The sequence below is a fragment of the Larus michahellis genome, chromosome 7 (assembly GCF_964199755.1).
Source record: "Larus michahellis chromosome 7, bLarMic1.1, whole genome shotgun sequence".
In the NCBI taxonomy this organism is placed as follows: Eukaryota; Metazoa; Chordata; class Aves; order Charadriiformes; family Laridae; genus Larus; species Larus michahellis.
This window is the reverse complement of record NC_133902.1, coordinates 42,584,046-42,607,488: the sequence shown is the minus strand read 5'-3', so window position 1 is coordinate 42,607,488 and position 23,443 is coordinate 42,584,046. Positions and strand designations below refer to the sequence as shown.

General features: G+C 67.3%; 1 protein-coding gene across 3 annotated transcripts in view; it reads left to right on the top strand.

The window, feature by feature from the left end:
- The window catches only part of SPEG (striated muscle enriched protein kinase), a 40,135-nt gene that overhangs the window by 14,861 nt on the left and 1,831 nt on the right, over positions 1–23,443 (top strand). For all 3 annotated transcript variants that reach the window (XM_074593767.1, XM_074593765.1, XM_074593766.1), the window contains 36 exons: positions 1,112–2,643; positions 3,665–3,808; positions 4,513–4,695; positions 6,472–6,683; positions 6,960–7,048; positions 7,250–7,431; positions 9,560–9,820; positions 11,100–11,258; positions 11,396–11,585; positions 11,732–11,961; positions 12,141–12,260; positions 12,679–12,783; positions 12,895–13,101; positions 13,229–13,352; positions 13,771–13,943; positions 14,703–14,815; positions 15,026–15,194; positions 15,278–15,371; positions 15,697–15,897; positions 16,048–16,108; positions 16,280–16,357; positions 16,517–16,689; positions 16,794–16,820; positions 17,064–17,216; positions 17,353–17,395; positions 17,491–17,559; positions 17,716–19,894; positions 20,008–20,160; positions 20,252–20,368; positions 20,465–20,632; positions 20,923–21,045; positions 21,198–21,362; positions 21,544–22,210; positions 22,304–22,543; positions 22,617–22,840; positions 23,199–23,274. In XM_074593767.1, the coding sequence (XP_074449868.1) occupies positions 1,112–2,643; positions 3,665–3,808; positions 4,513–4,695; positions 6,472–6,683; positions 6,960–7,048; positions 7,250–7,431; positions 9,560–9,820; positions 11,100–11,258; positions 11,396–11,585; positions 11,732–11,961; positions 12,141–12,260; positions 12,679–12,783; positions 12,895–13,101; positions 13,229–13,352; positions 13,771–13,943; positions 14,703–14,815; positions 15,026–15,194; positions 15,278–15,371; positions 15,697–15,897; positions 16,048–16,108; positions 16,280–16,357; positions 16,517–16,689; positions 16,794–16,820; positions 17,064–17,216; positions 17,353–17,395; positions 17,491–17,559; positions 17,716–19,894; positions 20,008–20,160; positions 20,252–20,368; positions 20,465–20,632; positions 20,923–21,045; positions 21,198–21,362; positions 21,544–22,210; positions 22,304–22,543; positions 22,617–22,840; positions 23,199–23,274 (9,204 nt within the window). The remainder of the gene's footprint in view (positions 1–1,111; positions 2,644–3,664; positions 3,809–4,512; positions 4,696–6,471; positions 6,684–6,959; positions 7,049–7,249; positions 7,432–9,559; positions 9,821–11,099; positions 11,259–11,395; positions 11,586–11,731; positions 11,962–12,140; positions 12,261–12,678; positions 12,784–12,894; positions 13,102–13,228; positions 13,353–13,770; positions 13,944–14,702; positions 14,816–15,025; positions 15,195–15,277; positions 15,372–15,696; positions 15,898–16,047; positions 16,109–16,279; positions 16,358–16,516; positions 16,690–16,793; positions 16,821–17,063; positions 17,217–17,352; positions 17,396–17,490; positions 17,560–17,715; positions 19,895–20,007; positions 20,161–20,251; positions 20,369–20,464; positions 20,633–20,922; positions 21,046–21,197; positions 21,363–21,543; positions 22,211–22,303; positions 22,544–22,616; positions 22,841–23,198; positions 23,275–23,443) is intronic.

The following is a 23,443-nucleotide window of genomic DNA, read 5'->3' as shown; positions in this document are numbered from 1 at the left end:
GCGCGCGGAGGGGACATCGCGCTGGGGCCATCTCCTTCCAACCCCCGCAGCCATCTCCTCCCCTCCGCCTGGGCTTTCTTTGCCTTCACCATGCCTGGATGAGGAATGGGGGCTCTGAGCAGTAGGCAGCCAGTTCCCGGCGAGGAGGTGGGACCAATTTGGGCCAGGGGAGAGTACAGGTCCTTGGGTGAGGTGGGGGGACGTGGAGTGAGGTTTCTTTCTGCTGTGGCCACGTTGGGGCTGGGGGTAACCCCTGCGCTGCTGCATGAGCTGCAGCATCCCAGCCACAGGCAGTGCCATGCGTGTCCCCACATCCTGCCCAGCCGTGGGGGCTCTGCGCAGCCCACGGTGTGGGGACCTGGGGTTGCACGGCAGCCTGGGACACCCGCTGGCAAGGCTCTACCCCCTGCAGTCCCCACCACACAGGGGTGGCAGCAGGGGCCAGGGACGTGCTGCTTCCCCAGGACCTGCTGACGTGCTCAGAGTCCCCGTTCCTCCCCGCTGCCTTCAGTGCCCATCCCCTCAGGCCTGCTCCTTCAACCTCCATCCCGCCCCTTTTTTTGTTCGAGGCTGCTTGTTCCACCAGAACCTCATCTCCATCTTATGATTTCTGCACCACGATCGCTGAGACCCCCCTGGGGGCAAGTGGGACGGGGGGACATGCCCACGGCAGCATGTGCACAGGGGGATGGCTTGTAGCCTTGGGGATCCCCTCTGCCTTGTGGAAGAGCTGCACCAGCACAGCAGGACACCCCGGCAATCTGGGGCACCCCCTGCCCGCCGGTCCTGTCGGCATGGTGGCCCGGGGGAGGGGACTCACTGGGTATCCCAGTATCACCCCACTGTCCCACGTGGGTGGCCCTGGGCAAGGGGATACCACTGTGTCACAGCAGCCCAGGACTCTCGCCCAACCCAGACAGCTCCTGGTGGTCTTGGGGTGGCCAGATTCACTCGCCAGGGCCTCTTGAGACTCCCCAGTCCCCGGGTTGTCCTAGCCACCTGCCCGCCTTGTCATGCCCCACTGGGCACTGTGTTGTGGGCTGGGAGCAGGGATGCAGCCAGGAGGCGAGGGCGGGCTCTGAATTGCGCTCCTCTGTCTCTCCCCTTGCAGCAGCATCCCCCAAGGGGGCTACCGGAGAGATGAACCCCACAGTGGCCCCGTCTCTCCAAAGCCTGGTGCCGAGCCCCCGAGGTCCCCCGCTGCCCTGCCGCTGACTGCCAAGCCGCCCATCATCCGCTCGCCATCTCCCCGTGCTGGCCAGTGCCTGCTGCCGCCTGCTGGTGCCACGTCCCAGCCTGCCGCCCGTGGCTCTGGTGTCCCCTCCCTCACACCCGTGACCCCCCGCAAGAAGTCCTCAGTGCCGGCCGAGTACCAGGACACCGTCCCTGAGGAGTACGAGGAGAAGATCAAGAAGCCCAAGTCCTCAGGGTACTCACAGGGCAGCACGCAGGAGTCCCGTCCCCAAACACCCATGAGCGACGCCTCCGGACGCATCTCCGTCCGGGCATCCCCCAAGCTGGTGCGTGCCGGCTCCAAGATCTTCGAGAGGCTGCAGTACTTTGAGGAGCGGCGGAGGAGCCTGGAGCAGGCGGACAGCCCCTTCCCCGTGCACCCCTGCCTGCCCCTCCGCAAGACACGCTCCTTCGACCAGCCCGGCTCCGGCTCACGCCGTGCTGGCACGCCAGGCGGCTCCCGGGAGGACGTGCGGGAAGGCAGCCGCTGGGAGCCAGGCAGCACGGCGGCGTGCCGGCGTTTGGCCTTCCGGCAGAAAGCTGCCTCCTTCGACGAGCGGGGCAAGTTCGCCGGCCGCGTCTACGCCATCGAGCACAAGTTTGCAGAGGAGCTGACTCGCATCAAGCGGACGGTCTCCAAGCAGCAGCTGCGGCGCTCCCAGGAGCTGTGCAAAGCCGGGCTGCCCCCGGCACCCTCGCCCCCGGCAGCCAGCGAGCCCCCTGCCCCCCGTGCCCCCCGCACCCCCTCCTCTCAGGGCACTGGTGGGCGCAAGGCACCGCTGCCAAAGACCTTGCCACCAGCGGAGAGCACGCACGTCATCCAGCACCTGGCACTTTCCAGCGTGGCACTGGTGGGACCCGACGGGGAGCCGGAGCCAGGGGGGCAGCGCGGGAAGAAAGCCCCAGCGCGGGGCGGCACGGTGGCCGGTCAGCCCACCGAGGCGGAGGATGCAGGCACCAGGAAGGGTCCTCAGCAAGAAGGCACTGGGGAAGTGAAGAAGAAGGAGCAGTGGCCGTTGGCGCAAGCCACCCCCCAGGGACGGGCGGTCCTTTCGCAGGCGGGTCCCACCCAAGGCAGCCCGTGCCCGGACGGGGCTCCCGCCGGTGGAGCCCGTGCCTCTGGGGTGGTGAATGAAGCCCTGGCCGCCCGGCTGGCCGTGCCCCACGGGCTGTACCGGCGGCCGGAGGCTCCTGCAGAGGTGCGGTTCCTGCCCTGGGCGAAGCCGGGGATGGAGCAGGAGGCTCGCCTGGAGAGGAGCTGGGCAGGGCAGCACGGCGCGGGCAGGGAGGTGGAGAGAAGGCAGACGAAAGTGTCAGAGAAGAAAGAGAGTGGCCGGACAGCTCAAGAAGGCAGGAGCACACGGAGCAAGGGGAAGGGTCGCCGAGCCAGGCCCACCTCTCCGGAGCTAGGTAGGAGCATGGCTTTCTGTCCCCCTGTGGGCACAAAGCTGGCCCAGCCAGCCCCTGAGCTGGATGGGGGACCCCCAGCCTGCCCCTGGGAGGCGCAGGGAGCCCAGGCTGTGCTGGAGAGCACGGGGGTGGGGCGGGGGGACACAGCTCTGCAGGTTGGGGATGTTGGCACCAACCAGTGCTATAAGTCAGAGCAGCCTGGGTACCGGTTTGCTGGGCCTTGAGGTCGTGACGCTTGTTGACATTTTTGTCCCTCCTGCCTGGCCCAGGGAGGACGCAGGGTGCTGACCTCTGGCACCCAGCCCAGGGCTGGTCTGTCCGCCCTGGGGCACAGGGCACCCATTGCAGCTTGTCCTGGCTGGACCGTGCTCGGTGCTCCAGGCAGGGCGTGCAGCCCAAGCATCCCCAGGGGATGCTGTGGGGGCTTGGCTGGGGAAGAGCCACCCTTCCCACCCCAGCACAGCGGGGTGAGACCAGACTGCACCCAGGCTAGGAGCTCCTTCCAGGCTCAGCTCTGACTGGAGCAGTGCCAGCCCCACGTGCCTGAGGCTCCTGGCGCAGCCCCAGGACCTTTGCCTGTGTCTGGGGCCATGGGAGGGGGGGGAGCCAGGAGGCTGATGCTGATGTGGAGGGGCAGAGTAGCCAGCGCCCCCGGGGGGGCTGGATGGAGCTCAGAGCGCGAGCTGCAGTGGGCTGTACAACCCTCCTTCTTCCACCCCCTGCTGTCACCTCACCCCTTATGCTGTACAGGGATGTACAGCAGGCTGTATGCTCCCTGCCCCCTGGTCCTCTGCCTCGTTCCACTGCGGGCACTGTGCCATGGTGGCCCCTGATGTGGCCCTTTCCTCCACTGCATGGCTGAGGGACCTGCTGATGCCCCAGCGAGGGTGTGGGGCACGTGCTGGCAGGGATGGGCAGAGTGTTGTGGGCACCCTGCTCTGCCTGCACACAGCCCAGCATGGCACAGGACCTGCTCGCTCCACCCCACTGACAGCCACGGGGCCTGTCTCTCTCTGTCCAGAGTCCTCTGACGACTCCTATGTCTCAGCGGGTGAGGACCCTCTGGAAGCCCCCATCTTTGAGATCCCCATCCAGGACATGGCAGTGGCCGTGGGGGCAGAGGTGCTGCTCAAGTGCATTGTCACAGCCAACCCCCAGCCAGAAGGTGAGCAACCGTGGGGCTCAGGGGCTGGGGGATGCGAGCGTGGCAGGGGGGCTCTCTGCGTGTCCACGTCCCACCCGCTGAGCCGCCCTTGGGGACAATCCAATTGTATGGAGTGGGACACGCAGATGGGTGTCTCAGGGAGGTGATGTGCCCACCTCGGGAGCACCCCTTTCGCCCTGCCTTCCCCCAGGCAGGAGTGATGAGCTCGGGCACGGTGTGGAGGGCAGGGTGCAGGCAGGGGGTCTGCTGTTCCCTCGCGCTGGGCTGGGCTGTTGGGGGAGTGGGAGAATGGCCTGGGAGCACTGCGCCGGCAGGGACAGGGGATGCTCTGGGCTGCTGTTGGGACAGCTCAGGTGGTTTCTCAGGGGGAGAGCCCCGGTGCCCGGCTCAGGGCTGACGGACTCCAGGCATGCCATAGCGAGGACGTGGGCAGGGGCAGCTGGGCAGCCAGGGCCGCTACCAGCCAACAGAGCCGAGCAGAAGCCAAGTGGTTTCGATTCCCTCCTCCATCCTCCACTGGAGGGCAGGAGGATGCCAGGAATCAGCCAGCGGCCAGCCCTGCTCTGTCAGGGGCCGTGGGAACCCCATGGCAAAGGGGTCCCCAGGCCAGGCAGGGGCTCGCCTGGCCTCGCCGCGACCCCGCACCGACCTCCGGGGGAGCCGGGACTCTCCTGCCCACGGGTGACCCTCGCCTCTGCCGGCAGTGTCCTGGAGGAAGGACGGGGTCCCACTGCGGAGCAGCACGACGCGGCCCATCAAGGCGGAGGGTGAGCGTCATACCCTGCTGGTCAGGAGCGCCCGGGTAGCCGATGCTGGCCTCTACACCGTCACTGCGGCCAACGAGGTGGGGGCGACCTGCTGCAGTGCCATCCTCAGCGTGCGGCCCGGTGAGTGCCGGCGGCCGGGCGGCGGGAGCGCGGCCGGCGGTGGGAGGGCCGGCGCGGCGGCAGGCTGGCTGCCAGCTCGGCCGCTGCTGTCACTGGGAAGAAACCGGCTTCCTTACCCTACAAGGCTCTGTCTGAACAAAAGCAGCTGACGTGCTCCCGGCAAGCACGGAGGGATCCTGCTGTGGAGGCCGGGGGGAAGCGGGGTCGGGCTGTGAGCATCCCCCGGCGCCCAGCGAGGAGCCCAGCCTCCCCACTAGCCGTGGGGTTACCCCAGGCCTGCCCTCCAACCCGCAAATTATGGGGATACCCCTGCTTCCAACCCCGCAAATTATGGGGATACCCCTGCCTCCTGCCTGCAAACCATGGGGATACCCCTGCCTGCCCTCCAATTTGCAAACCGTGGGGGTAGCCCTGCCCTCCAACCTGCTAGCCATGGGGATAACCCTGCCCCACAAGCTGGGGGGACACTCAGCCTGCCCACCAAGCAGCTAGCCGGGGGGCGCCCAGCCCACCCTCCACCCCACTAGCTGCGGGGGTACCCAGCCCACCCTCCACCCCGCTAGCTGGGGGCTATCCAGCCCGCCGCAGCCCCAATGTGCTTCCCATCCTGTGAGCGCCCCTGGGGAGCGTGCAGGGGCCCAGAGCTGCCCTGGGGGCTGGAAGCACCCAAAAAAACACCCGCTCCGTGGTGCACCCCGGGACAGCAGCTTCCGGGCAGGGGCCAGCCGGGGCCACAGCGGCTGGGGGCCGGGCAGGGGCCCGGCAGCCCCCGGCCCCGCGGCGGGCCCTCCCCCGCGCCGCTGGCCCAGCCCCGGGGGCCGGGCGGCGCCGGGGCGGGGAGGGCTCAGCGGGCCGGCGGCTCTGCGGGCTGGATGCGCGCCCGACACCGCCGCACCGGCCCCGGCAGCGGCAGCGGCGGCTCGGCGGTGCGGCCCGGCCCGGTTCGGCTCCGGGCGGGGGGGCTGCCGGGGCCGCGCCCCCCGGTGAGTGCGGGGGGCGGCGGGGGGATGAAGGAGGGAGGGAGGGCGGGCGGGGGAATGAAGGAGGGAGGCTCCCCCCCCCCCCCCCCCCCCCCGCTCCGGTTCTCCGGCGCGGGGCTGCCCGAGGGCATCGCGGGGGCGCGGGGGGGCACAGCCCTCATCCTGCACCGGGCAGCCCGCCCGCCTCCCCCGGTAAGGGGGGGGGGGGGCGGAGGGGGGGAAGGTGAGGGCGCTCCGGCAGCCGGGCTGGAGGGGGGCCAGCACCCCCTGCGCGGTGTCCGGGCAGGCGGGCCGCTGGCTGCTCCCCACCCCGCACCACCCGCCCCCGGCCCCCGCACCCATCCCGCGCCCCGCGGGTCCCCCGTCCCATTCCCATCCCGGGTGGGCTCCCCACGCAGGCCCCCCCACGGGGAGCGGGCGGGCGGGCGGGCTGCTGGGGGAGCGCAGCTGCCAATGTCACCTTCAGCCCTCGCCGGCTCGGGGTAGGGACAGCCATCCCGGGAATCCGGGCGGCTTAAGGATGGGAGCGCGGGCTGCTGCGTAAGAGCCACTTGAGCCCTGCTGTCGCCTTGCGGGATATCGCGTCCCCTTATCGTCCCGTGGAGTGCTTCTCCCTCCCTCCCTCCCCCTGCGCGGCCCCGCACCCCTTCGCTGCTGGCTGCGGCCGAGCCGGGATGTGCCGTGGGATGGGTGTCCCCGGGCACCCCCGGGGTCCAGGGTGGTGGGGAGGGGTGCCCTGACACACCTGCCTGGCTCTGGCTGCTGCCAGCTCCTTATCCCGCCTCTCCTGTGCTAGCCCCCGCCGTGGAGAGGCATGCGAACTTGGCACCCCCCCTCGGCCAGGCCAGCCCCATCACCTCGGACGAAGAGTACCTGAGCCCCCTGGAAGAGTTCCCCGAGTCCGGCACCCCCCAGCACCGACCAGCCATGAAGCTGCAGCCTAGAGCCGAGCATGGGGCTGCCCATGGGTCCCCAGAGAGCACCTTTAAGGCTGCACCCACCTTTGAGGTGAGCTGACAACCCCTCTGGACCTGGCAGAGGGGGAGCAGTGCCCTGTGACCGCAGCCCTGTGGTCCCTGGTGCCAGGAGGTACCAGGTCAGGCCTTCCTACCTCCTGAAATGGGGTGCACCAGGCGCCCTGGACAGCCTGCGCCCCAGCAGCTCCCCTGGTGCTCCAGGACTGCCATTTTGATGGGGGACACGTGGCCCTGGGTGCAGTGGTGGGGATGCATGACCTTGGGTGCAGGTGGGTGCTCGCTGCTCTCTGACCCCTGCTTTCCCCAGGTGTCCTTGTCGGACCAGTCGGTGCTGGAGGGGCAGGATGTCAGTATGAGTGTCCGTGTCCGTGGGGAGCCCAAGCCCATCATTTATTGGTGAGTCCCAGAGCATGTTGGATCACAGCTGGACAGGGAAGGAGGGCACAGGCATGGTGACCTCCCCATTTGGGGATGGCCAGTTGGGAGTTCTTGTCCTGAGCAGGGTTGGGGGTGGAGGAGAGAGGGTCTTTTGGGGACAGCCAGGGTGGGTGTGCAGGGCCAGTCATGACCGTGCTGCTCTGCCCGTGTCCCGAGCAGGCTGAGGAACCGGCAGCCCGTGAAGTACGGCCGCCGGCATCACACGGAGGAGGCAGAGGGGACACGAGGGCTCTTCACACTGCACATCCTGGCGGCGGAGCGCACCGACACCGGCTTCTACACCTGCAAGGCTGTCAACGAGTACGGCACCAAGCAGTGCGAGGCCAAGCTGGAGGTCAGAGGTAAAGCTCCCTGAGTGCGTCCTCCTCGGCCCCAAGGGGCCAGCTGGCTCCTGCATGAGCTGTGTGGGGAAGGGGCCACTGCAGACCCCTCTTTGCAGTGCTGCGGAAGAAGGGGATGAGCCAGCCTGCCCTTCTCTGCTGCAGCGCAGGCGGGCACAAGCCGGGAGCAGGAAAGTGGAGCTGCGTGCCTGGGGCTGCCCGCACAGGCTGGCCCTGCAGCAGAAGGCAGGCTGCCCTGCTGCCCCATCCAGATGTGCCGCCCCACGGCCCTGGGTCCCACCACGCAGCTGTGCCAGGGTCCCTGCCGGCCTGACCCAGAGCTTGCTGCTCCCGCAGCCCAGCTTCGCCCCACATCCCCCCACGTACCCGCTGCTGAGGCCGGGTGCTGCCCCTGGCTGTGCAGGGAAGGCTTTTGCCCTTGGTGGCCCTGCAGGGGACATGACCCTGCGTGCCGACAGCTCCCTTCCTGCCCCAGGCAGTCTGCAAGCTGCCGTGCCAGGCACAGAGCGGCTTGGAGAGGTTCCCCCCTGCCCATTTCCAGCAACAGCCTGTGTGCATGGGACTGGACTGTCCAGTTCCCTTCCCTTGCCGCCCCTCCCCAGCCCAGCTGTGGTCCTCCTAGGACCCCAATATATGTATGCAAATTGGGGGGCGGGCAGGGGGCGCTCGGGACTGATAGCCAGGCTCTGCCTGGTGTCCCCCAAGGCCAGGGAAGGAGCCTGCGGGGACGAGTGATGCTGCCTCCCTCCTCTTGCCCTTTGCTGTGTGTGCCCTGCTCCCCCCAGCCCTCCCCGCTGACGGCTGCCTGAGCCCCCCAGGCTGCGTCCATCCCACCCCGGCCTTGGCTGCACTGCTTCTACCCTGCCGGGACCCCGCTCCCAGCCTCCGGCAACGCGCGGCGGCACGGGGGGTGGGAGCAGGAGCCAGCCCAGTGCCCCATGGCTGGCAGGAGCCGGGCTGTGGGGGCGACAGCCCAAGCCCTGTCCCCTTTTGGGGGGCTTGGCCGGTGGCTCCATGCCTTGGCCTGCGCTCGCACCCCTCGTGCCGGCGCTGGCGTGTGCCTGCGTGCGTTGCCGGCCCCGTCGCTGCTGCACTAACCCTTCCGCTTGCTGACTGCGGTTTTTGTCTGTACGCAGGGGGAGTACGATAAGGGGGTGCATCTCTCAGAGCCGCGGCCGCGGGGCTCTTAGTTGGACACCTCTTAGGCAGTGGACCTCACCTTGTGTTATTACCTTCTGCTCCATCCGCCGCCTCGTCCTGGACGCACCGCGGGGACACGCGGGCCCTCGACCGCGGGCAGGGGCTCGCTGGATGGCCGGGGGAGGCGTAACCGAGGCAGGGTGGGGGGAGCGGTGGGGGAGTGCCAGGCACCCCCTCAGCTGGGCCAGGGCGGCCGTACCATGCTGTCTTGTCTCTTGCTCCGTCCGTTTGTCCCTGTCTGCGTGTCCTGCCTCTCCTCACCGCCCAGGGAAGGGGAGCAGGGAGCTGAGCCCACGGTTGCCGCCGTGCTGGCTGGGGCTGTAGGGAAGGGGCTGTGGCGTGGTGGCAGCTCTGCAATGGTCACCTCAGAGTGTGGGGGACAGGAGACTCTGGGGACCCCGCGGGGGAGCACCCTGCCCCAGCCGCAGCAGGGAGGGAGAGCATCGGCCCCTTTGGCTTCGTGGCGGCCACCCAGGCGCCCGCCCGGCCACCGTGAGACATCCCTCGCAGCCCCAGGGCTCGGGGTCCGCCTGGAGCACCCCCGGCTCTGGGTCTCTTCTCCCCGGGGAGGGGGCTTGGCGGGGGGGCGGGCTGCGAGGCCGTGACCCTTTTTTTTGTAGCTCTAATAAAATCTGTTTGGTAAAGCGCTGTGTGGTGTGTTCCTGGCACGGACACTTCCCCTCACCCCCAGCCCCCTCCCTGGCTCAGCTCTGCTTTCCACATCTCGCCCCCCCTGCCCTCCTCCTCCCACCCTTCCCCGCTGCACCCCCTGCCCGCCGCACCGGGCCCCCTCCCCGCATGTCCCCCTGCACTGCCCCGCACGTTCCCTCCATCCCCGCCACCTCTCATGGTTGCTTTTCAGTTGCTGAGACGCGTCTCTCTCTCTCTCTCTCTCTCTCTTTCTTTCTCTTCCCCAATTCCCGGGCAGCTCGCCCCGAGTGCCAGTCCCTGGCCATCGTGGTTCCCCTGCAGGACGTGGTGGTCGGGGCGGGGGAGCTGGCACTCTTTGAGTGCCTGGTGGCTGGCCCGCCAGACATGGACGTGGACTGGTTGTCCCGGGGCCGGCTGCTCCAGCCCGCCCTGCTCAAATGCAAGATGCATTTTGACGGGCGCAAGTGCAAGCTGCTGCTCACCTCCGTGCACGAGGACGACAGCGGGATCTACACCTGCAAGCTCAGCACTGCCAAAGGTAAGCGGCTGGGCGGTCACCCAGCTCCTCGGGGCAGGGGTGGGGGTCTCGCTCGGGGCTTGGCCCTAAGGGGGTGCTGGGGGTGGACAGCCCCCTCCCCCCCCAACCCCGAATTTGGGGCTCTGGTCCCCATAGGATGTGGCTGTGAGTGCTGGAGGTGGGCGACAGGAGGACGGGGGGGGTGGTTTCTGCCCCCAGGAGCTGGGAAAGCTGGTGTGCATCAGTTCTCGGGCTCCAGGATGCTGAGCCCTGCTGCAGCCCTGTCCCACCCCACCCAGCACCTCTGCCGGCATGCATGCGGCTCCCAGAAACGTGGGGAGATGCATTTGCACCGTGGCTGAACACAGCCCTGGAGCCCAGCTGTCCCTATCCTCCGGGATCCAGAGCCTCTGGGCGCCCGGCTCCGGTACGAACCTGTCTCTGCTGGCCTGGGAGGTGACAGGGGCAATGGGCAGGGCATCAGGGCCACCCACCCTCTTCCACCAAGCCATCACTGGTGGCAGCTGAGGAAGCCCAGCAAGACCCAGCCTCTGTCCCATGGCTCTGATACCCCTCTGTGCTTGTGCCTGCTGCACATAGCCTCTGTCGCCCATGGCAGCGTGGGGACAAGGGTCCCTTTTCCATTCTCCAGCCCCCCAGCAGTAATCCAGGCTGTGGTGGGTGCAGGGGGCACTGGCATTCCCAGCACCCTGCGGCTGGTGCCTGTGCATCCCTCCATGCAGGAGGCTGTATGCCTGCGGGGATTTGAGGGCAGCAGCGGTTTTGGGTGCAGGGGGGTGAGGCTGTGATTGAGCATGGTGTCGATCCCTGCCTGGGGTGGGCAATGACACTGTGATTGCAAAAAAAGCAGTCCCTGCTGCAAACCCCCTCATCTGGAGCATCCAGCCTGCACCCATCCCCATGCTGCACCCGGGTGCTGCATGTGCTGGTGCTGCCTGCTTCAGTGTCACCACCCTGTCCCCAAGGGGCTAGGCCAGCTGTGACCCCCCCATGACATGGCATCCTTCCACCCCACCTTGCTGCTGGCATCTGTACTGCTGCGAAGGGAGGAAAGAGGCACCCCGCTGCCAGCAGAGCCCCAGCCCTGGGCACGGGGACCTTGCACACACTTCTGCCCCCCCGCCCTGTGCAGGGACAGAGCCTGGCACCCAGCACACCTGGGCTCAGCCCCCACTGGGCGTGGGGTACGCACGGCTACAGCCATGGTGGCTACTGGGGCTGCGTTGGGGGGTCACAGGCTGCCTCCTGCCCTGCTCACCCCTGCCCACTCTCTTTGCAGACGAGCTGACCTGCAGCGCCCGGCTGACGGTGCAGCCCTCCGTGCAGCCGCTCTTCACCCGCAAGCTGGAGGACGTGGATGTGGTGGAAGGGCGGACGGCGCATTTCAACTGCATGATCAGTGGGACTCCTCCCCCGGCGGTCACCTGGACCCATTTTGGTAACCCCCAAGCCCAGAGAGCTTGCCCAGGGCCCTGCAGGAAGACCTCTCCCCATCCCCTTGGGGGCTGCACCCAAGGGCTTGGGGCTGGGAGGGCTGATGATGCTGATGCTGATGCTGCGTGTGTCTCCACGCAGGCCAGCCAGTGCAGGAGGGGGAGAATGTGCGGATTCAGCAGGATGGGGGGCTGCACTCGCTTGTCATCGTGCACGTGGGCAGCGAGGATGAGGGGCAGTACACGGTGACTGCCAGGAATGCCCACGGCCATGTGGAGTGCTCTGCTGAGCTCTACGTGGAGGAGCCGCGGCCATCTGCTGCCTCCCAGATGTAAGACTCAGGGATCTTCAGGATCTGCATCCCCCCTGCTTCCTCCCTCCCTGACATCTGGGAGCAACAGGCTTGTGCAAAGCCTGGGGTCGGGGCTGGGCTGGGGACACTGTGCTCCTGCCATGAGCGTGTGTGGGCTCTTGCAGATCCAAGCTGGAGAAGATGCCATCCATCCCAGAGGAGCCGGAGCAGGCGGAGACGGAGACAGAGTGCTTCACCATGCCCGATTTCCTGAAGCCGCTGCACAACCTGGACGTGGTGGAGTCGAAGGAGGCCGTGCTGGAGTGCCAGGTGGCCGGGCTGCCCTACCCCTCCATCACCTGGTTCCACAACGGCTCCCGCATTGACAGCACCGATGACCGCAAGATGATGCAGTGTAGGGCTCACCACCACCCTCTCTGTCCCCTTGGGGTCCCTCTGCCCAGGGCAGAGGAAGGGGGGACACCCTGGGAGGAGGCATCACCCCCCAGGCCTTCGCGCCCCTTGAGGGAGGGAGGTGAGCTCTGTGCCGCTTGCCTGGTGTGGTCTTACCTGTATCCCCCTGTTCCCCCCCAGATAAGGATGTCCATCGCCTGGTGTTCACGTCTGTCAGCCACGCGCATGCTGGCGTCTATAAAAGCGTCATCGCCAATAAAGTGGGGAAGGCCACGTGCTACGCACACCTCTACGTCACCGGTAAGCAGCAGCGGGCATCACCAGGGATGTGCGGCCATTCGCTGCCACCCTGCCAGGCTGTGCCCCGGGGCTGGGGGTCAGCGGTCCTGTAGCGAGGTCCTAGGATGATAGGATCCCAGGGCAGTTCATCTTTGAGGGGACTTCAGGAGGTCTCTAACCCAACCTAAAAGCGAGGTCATGTGTGCAGTTCTCACCTTGCAGGGTCAGGACCCATCCTTTGAGCCCCAGGTCCGGCATGGGACTTGCTGGGACCACCAGCCCCACAGGGGCGTCCAGGCTGAGCCCCTGCTGGGGAACCAGTGGGGGGTCGCTGACACCATCTGTCCCCTCCAGCCCATGTCTCCCGGGGCGTAAGGCAGATGACCCGAGGAGCCGTGGCAGTGGCCACACTCACACCCCTGCCCACCTCCCCATGCAGATGTGGTGCCAACCCCCCCAGATGGGCCCCCCACCGTGGCCTCGGTGACTGGCAGAGCCATCATGCTGACCTGGAACAAGCCCAAGTGGCTGGACACCGCCATAGGTGAGGTGGCTGGGGCTGGGAAGGGGGTGGGCAGGGGGTGGGCAACGGCGCGATGGGGTGCACAGGCCAGCCTGACACCGGGGGCTCTGCACTGACCGTCTCCCCCTGCAGACCCCAACTCGGTGACCTACGTGGTGCAAATGCAAGTGCTGGGCACAACGCAGTGGCTGGTGCTGGTGGCCGGTGTGCGGGACACCACCTACACGGTGCACGGGCTGACCAAGGGTGCCCAGTACCTCTTCCGTGTCATCACTGCCACCCCCAAGACCAACAGCAAGCCCTCCCCACCTGTGGGGCCCGTGCAGCTCCTGGACCGGGGTGAGAGGGGCAGTGGGGAGGGGACGGGTGATGGGGGTGGAGGGGTCTCTGTCCCTGGCGGGGTGGTAAGCTGGCCAGGGCTGGGCAACGTGGGGTCCAGAGATGGTGGTGACAACGCGTGTGGCAGGTCCCTACCTGGAAGAGGCCCCAGTCATCCTGGACAAGCCAGATGTGGTGTACGTGGTGGAGGGCCAGCCAGCCTCTATCACCATCACCATCAACCACGTGGAGGCCACCGTCACCTGGAAGAGGTAAGACATGGTGCTGTGCCTGTTGCCTGCCCCGTGCCCAACATCATCCCACGGGGTGCACAAAGAGGGGCTCCTGCACCAGCTCCCTGTGCAGCCCACCGTGCATGGGGGAGTCCTTCCCTGGGGCTGGGCTGGGCGTGCACCCAAGGGTGATGTCCAGGGCTCCGCAGACCTGCATGGGGGGGGCTTTTTTTGTGAGGGGGGTGCTGTCTGGGGGGTGCTAAGAGTTGAGAGCCATTCAGGAGGCAGAGCTAGCAATGGGGGTGAGCTGCTTGTGGGGGCTGCAGGGTGGGAAGTGGGGCTGGGGCTGTCTGTGGGTCAGGAGGTGGCCATGGGGCTGTGGGGTGGGAGCTGTCAGTGGGGCAGTGGGGCTGGGGCTGCCTGTGGGGCTGTGATGTGGCAGCTGGTGTGCCTGCAGGGGTGGGCAGGTGCTGGGGGAGCAGCAGGGCACGTGCGAGATGACGATGCCGGACGATGACCAGCACTGCCTGCGGCTGCTGCGCGTGGGCCGGGGGGCCGCGGGGCCACTGGCCTGCGAGGTGACCAACCGCCACGGCACTGCCCGCTGCACCCTCTGCCTCCGCCTCGCAGGTAGGTGCCGCCTCGCCGGGAAGCCGTGCCCCTCTGCCAGGGGGTGGCATCGCCGTACGATGCTCCAAACCCATGTACCATTAGCCATGCCACTTAGCATGGCACTGCCCCTCAGTGCTCCATACTCATATGCCATGGGGATGCTGCTCTATAGGGTGGCAATGACCCATGGGGCTGAAAACACATGAACCAGGTATTGATACCGCTGCCCAGTGTCCTATACCCATATCTGACTTGGGTAGAAGCATCCCATGTGCCCCATGACGGTGTGCGTGGAGTGGCAGTGACCCATGGTGTCCCTCAGCCATGTGCCATGGCTGGCACTGCTGCAGGGTGTCCCATACCTGTCTATAATGGGGTGGCACCAACTCCTGGTGCCCTATAGCTGAGAGCCATAGGGGACACCTCCACAATGCCCCACAGAGGTCTCATGGGTGGCACTGCCCTACAGTACCCCACATCCACACGTAACGGGGAGATGCAACCCCACAGTGCCCTATGCCCATGTGCCACGAGTCCACTGCCCCATGGTGCCCCACGCCAATGGGTGACTGCCCCATGGTGCTGCAGGCACATGTCATTGGTGGCCTGCCCCATAGTGTCCCACTCCTGTGTGCATGGGGTGACACTGCCCTATAGCGCTCCATGCCCCTGTACCATGGGCTGGCAATTCCTCGCAGTGCCCCACAGCCATACACCCCTTGCCAGTGCCAGGGGGTGGCACTGCCCCATGGTGCCCCACACCCCATCTTTCGGCAGAGGCACCGCGCTTTGAGTCCATCATGGAGGACATCGATGCCCAGGAAGGGGAGACGCCACGCTTTGCTGTGGTGGTGGAGGGGAAACCGGTGCCGGACATCATGTGGTACAAGGTGGGCTGGGACCCCGCCACCGCCTTCCTGACTCACAGGCCCCCAGACCCACACCCTCCACTGCCTCACCTGGGTCACCGTGTTGGGGCTTTGGTGTTGTGTTCACCCCCGGTGATGCAGAATGTGTCCTGTGCCCCATCCATGGTGAAAGGGTGTCGGGAGCTTGTTGGGGACGGGATGGGACCCCCCTGACGCTCCTGCCACCCCCAGGATGAGGACCTGCTGGAGGAGAGCAGTCACCTGAGCTTTGTGTATGAAGACAACGAGTGCTCGCTGGTGGTGCTGGGTGCCGCTGAGTCCGACAGTGGTGTCTACACCTGCACGGCCAAGAATCTGGCCGGGGAGGTGTCCTGCAAGGCAGAGCTGGTGGTGCGGGCAGGTACGGCTAGCTGGTCCCCCAGCCCTGAGGGGCAGAGCCTGGGTGCCCGGCTTGCCCCCCGCCAGCGCCTTTCCTTCCCCCAGCCCAGCCTGCTGCCGATGCTGCCATGGAGGAGGATGCACTGCACAAGGCACGACGCCTGACTGACTACTACGACGTGCACGAGGAGATCGGGAGGTACGGGGCCACCAGCATGGTGGGCAGTGGGGCACTGCAGGGACGGGGTTGCTGGAGCCAGGCTTTGTCCCTCGCGATGAAGTTCCATGGTACGTCGGATCCTGATGTGCTGGGGCTGCTCTCAGCCATTGTTGGATGTCCCAGTGCTGGCTCACGGTGGGGAGCAAAGCCAGGCCTGAGGTCTCTCCATGGATGGTCCTGGAGGTCTGCCACAGTAGTGGGCATCTCCCTGCAGAGCGGGCGCCTGCCCCAGCTGCTCAGGGAAGGGGAGGTCTCCCGCTCCTCCACCTTCTTATCCCTCCTTGCCCCCATCGCTGCATTGCAGGGGGGCTTTCTCGTACCTGCGGAGGGTGACGGAGAAGAGCAGCCGGCTGGACTTTGCTGCCAAGTTCGTCCCCGGGAGGACCAAGGCCAAGCAGTCAGCACGCCGGGAGCTGCACATCCTCTCCCAGCTGGACCATGAGCGCATCGTCTTCTTCCATGATGCTTTTGAGAAGAAGAACGCAGTCATCATGGTCATGGAGCTGTATCCTCCAGGCTCTGCTCTGGGACCGTGTGGTGCTGGGGGATGACGGAGGCTTTTGGGGGGCACGGATGGGCAGAGTGGGTGCAGAGGAGCTGGGTGCCCAGGAGGGTGCAGGGCACAGCATTTCTATGCTCCTTGACTGGGGCCCAGCTGTGCTGAGGAAGAGCTGCTGGACAGGATGGCGAGGAAGCCCTCGGTGTGCGAGTCTGAGGTGGGTGAACCCCGGCAGGGCAAAGTGATGGGGGAGGCAGGGAGCCTGGGGACACCGGGGTCTGTCCCAGCCCAGGGACGTGCAACGCTCATTGCATCAGGCTACAAAGGGGGCTGCGGCGTGGGGCTGACCCACGGCTGGGGCTCCCACCTTCCCTCTGCTCTCTCGCAGGTCCGGTCCTACATGCGGCAGGTCCTGGAGGGGATCTGCTACCTGCACCAGCACAGCGTCCTGCACCTGGACATCAAAGTGAGTGCGGGGGTCTCCCACCCCCTCCTGCCCCACGGCCGCATGGATGGGCTCCTGCTGCACTGCGGGGGGCTCAGTCCTGCCGACAGGGGACATCCCTTCCCTGGGGGGAGCCCCTGCCTCCTGCCAAGCTCCCCTCCGCCCCGCCTTGTCCTGTAGCCAGAAAACCTCCTGATGGCGGATTCGAGCAGCGAGCAGGTCCGGATCTGCGACTTCGGCAACGCGCAGGAGCTGACGCCCGAGGAGCCGCAGTACTGCAAGTACGGCACCCCCGAGTTCGTGGGCCCTGAGATCGTCAACCAGAGCCCTGTCTCCAGTGTCACCGACATCTGGTAAGGGTGACCCCGGGGTGGACGGTGGGCTCCCCACTATGCCGAGAGGGATGGGGCGCCCGGAGGGCTTGTGCTGTGCAGTAACCACACTCTCGTCTCCACAGGCCTGTGGGGGTCATTGCCTACCTCTGGTAAGTGCCCTGATGGGATCCCATGGAAGGGACTCCCTTCCTGCCCCCTTGCCAGTTGCAGTGTGGGGGCTGAGGCCATGCCCGTCACTCCTTGCAGGCTCAGCCTCCTCCCTGGCTGCTCCTGCCTCTGCCCTCCCCATGGCACCGGGGCTGGGCTCCAGGATCCCATCCTTGGTGCCCCCGCACTTGCCGTGCTGTTCCCCATGTCCCCCTGGCCCGATGACAGTGTCCCCTTCTCGGCAGCCTGACGGGGATCTCCCCCTTTGTGGGCGAGAACGACAAGACGACGCTGATGAACATCCGCAACTACAACGTGGCCTTCGAGGAGAGGATGTTCCAAGGGCTCACCCGGGAAGCCAAGGGCTTCGTCATCAAAGTGCTGGTCAATGACAGGCTGTGAGTGCTGGGGAGTCCCCGTCCCCCATCCCCTTGTGCTCGAGGGAGGGTGGGGACCCCCGTGCGTTGGGGTGCCTAAGGGCAGGCTGGCTGTGCCACAGCCCCCTGGTTCTCAGCCGGCGCTGTTGGTTCTCAGGAGGCCCAACGCGGAGCAGACCCTGGAGCATCCCTGGTTCAAGGTGAGCCTGGACAGGGACCCAGTGCTCGGAGGCAGCGCGGTTCCCCTGAGCCTGCTGCAGGCTCTGTGGGACACCGTTGTCCCCTTGCCCCGCAGACGCTGGCCAAGGGGAAAGTCATCAGCACCGACCACCTAAAGCTCTTCCTCTCCCGTCGGAAATGGCAGGTGAAGGCAGGAGCTGGGGCAGGAGGGGGGTGGGCAAAGCTGTGTGCTGGGCAGGACGGGGTGACGTGCCCTGGGCAGGATGGAGTGATGTGCCCTGAGCAGTATGATGCCATGCCACCTGCCTGGGCCTGATCCAGCCCTCTCCATCGGCTGCAGCGCTCGCAGATCAGCTACAAGTGCAACATGGTGCTGCGGCCGATCCCGGAGCTGCTGGAGGACACGTCCAACCACCTCTCCATCGCCGTGCCCCGGCACCTCAAGGAGTCACCGGCACTGTCATCCTCCTCGGACTCGGATGACCTGGACGAGCTGCCCTTCATCCCCATGCCACACCAGGTGGAGTTCTCTGGCTCCCGCATGTCGCTCAATGAGATCCCCACGGATGATGAGGCCATTGGGCCACCTGAGGGGCCGCGACAGGAGGGGGTCGCGCCGGGGGACGTCTCCTCCATGGAGTGGCAGAGCCAGGGTGCGGGAAAGCCTGGGGTGGCCTTGGGGAAGCGGCCAAGGGGCGCTGGGCTGCGGCGGCCGTGCGTGGAGGCGGAGGCGCCTGGCTCCTCCGATGAAGAAGCCCCCGAAGCCCAGAAGCGGCCGGAGTACCCCCGCAAAGCCATGAGGAAGGGCTCCAGCCTGGAGTCCCCGGGGAGCACCCGGCGGGGAGAGCTGAAGAGGGGCGGATCGGCCGACAGCGCTCTGCTGCTCCAACAGCCCCTGGGGACCGAGGAGGGGGCCGAGGTGGGCCGGGACCCCCGCCGGGCCCTGGCCAAGGCGGCCTCCATGGAGCTGCCGCGGCGGAAGGGGGTGTTTGGGGAGGACGATCATACCCAGCGCCTGGAGCTGATGCGCCAGCGGCTGCTGCGGGGCAGCCCCGGGGACGGCAAGGTCAGCGGCCTGCGGGGTCCCCTCCTGGAGACCCTGGGGGTCGGACCGGACAAGAAGGTCCCTCGGCCGACCCGGTTGGAGGCGCCGGCGGTGCCGCGGCTGGTGCGGGCGGCCTCCAGCGAGGCCACCTCACCGCGCCTCCTCTCCACCGAGCGCCAGCTGCAGAAGAGCAGCTCCTTCAGCCACGGGGATGCCGAACCTGTTGTCCGGCACCGCCGCTCTGGCGCGCCCCTGGAGATCCCGGTGGCCCACCTGGAGGCCCAACGGCTCAAGGAGTCCCCCTCGCTCTCCGCCCTCTCTGACGTCCGGCCCCCAGTGCTGATGGATGCCCCCGGTCCACCAACACCCCCTGTGGTGGAGACCACCGGTCCCCGAGCCCCTGCCGCCACAGCTGCCCTGGGAAGGAGGCGTGGCCCCGAGGAGCGTGGCCAGCCCGGGGCCAGCGTGGCCACCACCCCCACAGGGAAGAAGCCCACAGCTGGGAGACAGGAGGAAAAGACGCCCACCAAAGCTGCTGGAGCCAGCGGGGAGGGGGCTGCCAGGATGGGTGTGCCCACCCCACTGCAGCCCCCGGCACCTGGCACCCAAGCTGCCAAAACGTCTTCCTACGCCAAGGTGATGCAAGCCATGGGAGCCGTGCCAGGCAAGGACCCAGCCACCGAGGAACCCCCCCGGCCCCCGCCAGCCACCCCCGCCGAGCCCCCCACGCCAGCACCAGCACCAGCATCAGCATCAAGGAGGGAGGTGAAGCCCACCGGCTCCTCCAGCTCCCTGCTCATCCAGGACATCGACTCGGAGGAAGTCTTCGAGGCCAAGTTCAAGCGGGGCCGGGAGTCATCGCTCACCCGGGGGCTGAAGCTCCTCACCCGCTCCCGCTCCGAGGACCGTCACCTAGCTGGCCCCCCGGCCACCGACGAGGGCATCTACCGTCCCACACCGGCTGGCGTGCCCCTGGAGCTGCGCAGGGACCGTCCCACCGGGCTGGTGGCCAAGTCCAAGTCAGTGCAGGACCTGCACGAGGTAGAGAAGGACAGGGGCTTCCTCCGGAGGATGTCTGTGCTCCTCAAGCGGACCCCACCTGCGGAGAGGAAGAAGAGCAGAGGGGAGGACGGAGGCAGCGAGACCCCATCCGGTGGGCGCCGCTTGTCTTGGAGCCTGGCCATGGGCCACTCCAAGGAGCGGAGGGACTCTGAGAGCCTCAAGTCGGAGCCGGGGGGCGGTGGGGAGAGCGAGTCGCCGGTGGTGGCTGTGCGGAGGAAGATCAGCGCCACGGTGGAGCGGGTCTCTGCGCGGCTACGCAGCCTGTCGGACGAGCGGCCGGAGGGCGAGGGGCCCGGCGACCTCCGCCGCGCCAGTTCCGAGGGGGAGAGCCTGCAGCCGGCACCCCCACCGGCACCCGCACCCTCCTCCGAATCCCTGCGCTCGGAGGGCAGCACACGCTCCTCCGACAAAGGTGAGCAGCGAGGGGGGGGTCCCACTGGCACACCATGGTCCAGCCGCCCTGGGGATGGTGGGCACAGCCCCCCCCAGCTCGGCCCTGCTCTCAGCTGCCCTGGGTGCCCACAGGTGGGGGTGAGAGCCAGAAGCGGTCCCGCTGGGAGCGGTGGGGGCTCTCGCGGGGCAAGAAGGAGAAGGTGGCCTCACAGCCCAGCATCCCCTCCAGCCTGCTGCGGGAGGAGGGAGCCGCCACCGGCCGGCCGCACACCCCCAGCGAGTCAGGTCAGCGCAGCCTCGGGATGGGATGGGATGGGATGGGATGGGGGGGGTGCCCGTCACTGCCTCAGCCTGACCCCCCCGCTCTGCTTTCCAGATTTCCCCCCCGTTTTCCACATCAAGCTGAAGGACCAGGTGCTGCTGGAGGGCGAGGCGCTGACCCTCTGCTGCCTGCCCGCCGGCAGCCCGACCCCCAGGATCCTCTGGATGAAAGGTGGGGGGCTGCCTGCGCTGCCTCGGTGGGTGAGTGCTGGGGATGGGGGGGGCACTGTAGCATCCCTCACCTCTGCTCCCCCCGCTCCCCCCGCAGACAAGAGGTCCCTGCAGCCGGACAGCGCGCTGAACGTCGTCTCCTGCAAGGACGGGCGGCAGATGCTCACCATCGCCAAGGTCTCCAGGAAGGACGCGGGGCTGTACGAGTGTGCAGCCACCAATGTCCTGGGCACGGCCATCAGCTCCTGCACGCTGGCTGTGGCACGTAAGGATCGGGGCGGGGGGGGATGGGACACCTTGGGGGACAGAGGGGGGTCCCACGGTGGGAAAGCACATGCCAGGCACGCACCCCAGGGCTGGGGACTGGTCAGAGCAGGACGCTTGAGCTCTGCTCTCCACATCTGCAAGAGACTGGGACTTTTGAGAGGGGACAGGCTGGTTTTGCATGGGCACTTCCAGCATCTCTGTTGTGCTGCCCTCGCCCCGCAGCAGCCCTGCCCTGCCCTGCCCTGCCCCTGGCCAGGCACCCAGCCCACCCTCTCTGTCCCCTCGCAGGGATCCCCGGGCGGCCGGGCACCCCGGAGATCCCTCAGAAGTACAAGAACACGGTGCTGGTGCTGTGGAAGCCCGCGGAGAGCAAAGCCCCCTGCACCTACACGCTGGAGCGCAGGCTGGATGGTACGTGGGGCTGCAGTTAGAAAGATGGGCTCACCCAGGGACACCAAGCCAGGACAAAAATGCCCAATGTCCTTGCTGTCCCCTGGGGCTTGGTGGGGTCCTGTGTCAGGGTGGGGTACAGGAGCAAGCTCACCTTGCCCCCACGCCGGCAGGGGAGCACGAGTGGAAGATTGTCAGCACCGGCATCGCTGACTGCTACTTCAACGTAACGGAGCTGCCTCCCGGGAGCGCCGCCAAATTTCGGGTGGCCTGTGTCAACAAGGCTGGGCAGGGCCCCTACAGCAGCCCCTCGGGGAGGGTGCACCTCGAGGCAGCAGGTGAGCGAGCCCCGTCCCATGGGACGTGGGGCAGCCATGGGGCTGGTTGTGGGGCTATGGCCTCTGGGATTCTCTGGGGGATCCTTGAGCCCTGGGGGATGTCCCTCTCGGGGCTTTGGGGAACAGGGCACTGCTTGCCCTGCGCTTCTGCCTGACTCACTCCTCCCTTTGCTCCCCGCAGATGCCCAAGCTGCCCCAGCCAAGGACATCACCACCCCTGTCCCCGTCCCCGAGAAGGTGGCTTCCAGCCGGTCGACCCAGACGCCCGTGGGGCAGCTGGAGCCGCCAGCCGCGGGGGCCCCCCCGACCACGCCGCCCCGCAAGCACAAGGCAGCGGTGCAGAAGGCAGATGGGGCAGTGCAGGCGGGCGTCCCCCCTGGGGTCCTCCAGCCCCCTGCGCCCCGCGAGGAGGGGCCATGGCCAGACCCTGAGCTCCCACCCAACATCACCGTCTGTGTGCCCCCAGAGCTGATATTCACCCCTCCTCGGACTGCTGCCTCGCCCCAGACAGACACCCCCACTCGGGGCTCCCCCACGCCACCCACGGACACGTCCCCCCCGCCCCAGGCTCCGTCTCCTTCCAAGTTGTCCCCCATTTCCCCAGCGTCGACCACCCCTGGTTCTGCCCCCACCCCCAATGCTGCACCCACGCGGAAGATGCCCCCCTACATGGTCACCTCCTTCGTCTCCATGCCCCCCACATCACCCCCTGCGCAGGAGCCCCCCACCACCACCCCATCCTCCAAGGAGCCCCCGTCCGAGAGTGGGGTCCCAGGGGCTAAGGACGGCACGGCGCTGCGGCAAGGTGTCCCCCAAAAGCCCTACACCTTCTTGGACGAGAAGGCGAGGTGAGTAGCAGTGGGATGGGATGTTCTGCCGGGGGGTGTCCCCCCAAACCAGCACCCCACACGGGGGATGCTGAGCGCCACCCTGTGCCGCAGGGGCCGCTTCGGGGTGATCCGGCTGTGCAAGGAGAACGCCACGGGGAAGCACTTCATGGCCAAGATCGTGCCCTACGAGGCGGAGAGGAAGCAGAGCGTGCTGCAGGAGTACGAGATCCTCAAGGTGCTGCACCATGAGCGCATCATGGCCCTGCACGAGGCGTACATCACTCCCCGCTACTTGGTGCTCATCTGTGAGAACTGCGCCGGCAAGGAGATCCTCTACAGCATCGTTGACAGGTACGGGCGAACGCGGGGCCACCAGCACCGGACGGTGGTATGGGGCCACCCGCTGATGCCACTCACCCCCCAGGTTTCGCTACTCGGAGGACGACGTGGTGAGTTACGTGCTGCAGCTCCTGCAGGGCCTCGAGTACCTGCACGGCCGCCGCATCGTGCACCTTGACATCAAGCCGGACAACGTCGTCGTCTCGGGCATGAACGCCCTCAAGATCATCGATTTTGGCAGCGCCCAGACCTACAACCCCCTCGTGCTGCGGCAGCTGGGGCGGCGCGTCGGCACCCTGGAGTTCATGTGTGAGTGGGGCAGCAGGGGTGCGGTGGCATGGGGACGGGGACAGGGCACCTGTGTGCCTGAGGTGCGCGTGTGTCCCTGCACCGGGGGACTGGGGAAGTTTGGTGGGTCTTTGGGGTGCTGGGGGGCTTCTGTAGGGTTGCTGGGCTCAATGGGAGAGTTTGGGTGCGGGGGGGGGGTGTTTCTGGAGGTGCTGGGCTCTGTTAGGGTATTGGGGTGTCAGGGTGGAGTGCAGGAGGGTGTAATGATGGGGTGCTGGGGATGCTTCGGGTGCTGGGGGTGCTAAGGGTGCTGGGGATTCTTCGGGTGCTGGGACCAGGCTCCCCAGTGCATATGACAGCCCTGCTCCCCTGCCTGCAGCGCCGGAGGTGGTGAAGGGCGACCCGGTGGGCTCCGCAGCAGACGTCTGGGGCGTTGGTGTCCTCACCTACATCATGTAAGAGAAGGGGCCGGGGCCATGAGCACCCTGAAGAGTTGTCAGCTTCATCCAGGCTTGGGTGCCATGGAGGACACCAGGCTGGTGGTGGGCTGGGGGTTGCTGTAGCTGTGCAGACCCTTCCCAGCTGCACAGGGGGTTCGAGACCCTGGGCAGATGTGGGTGGGTA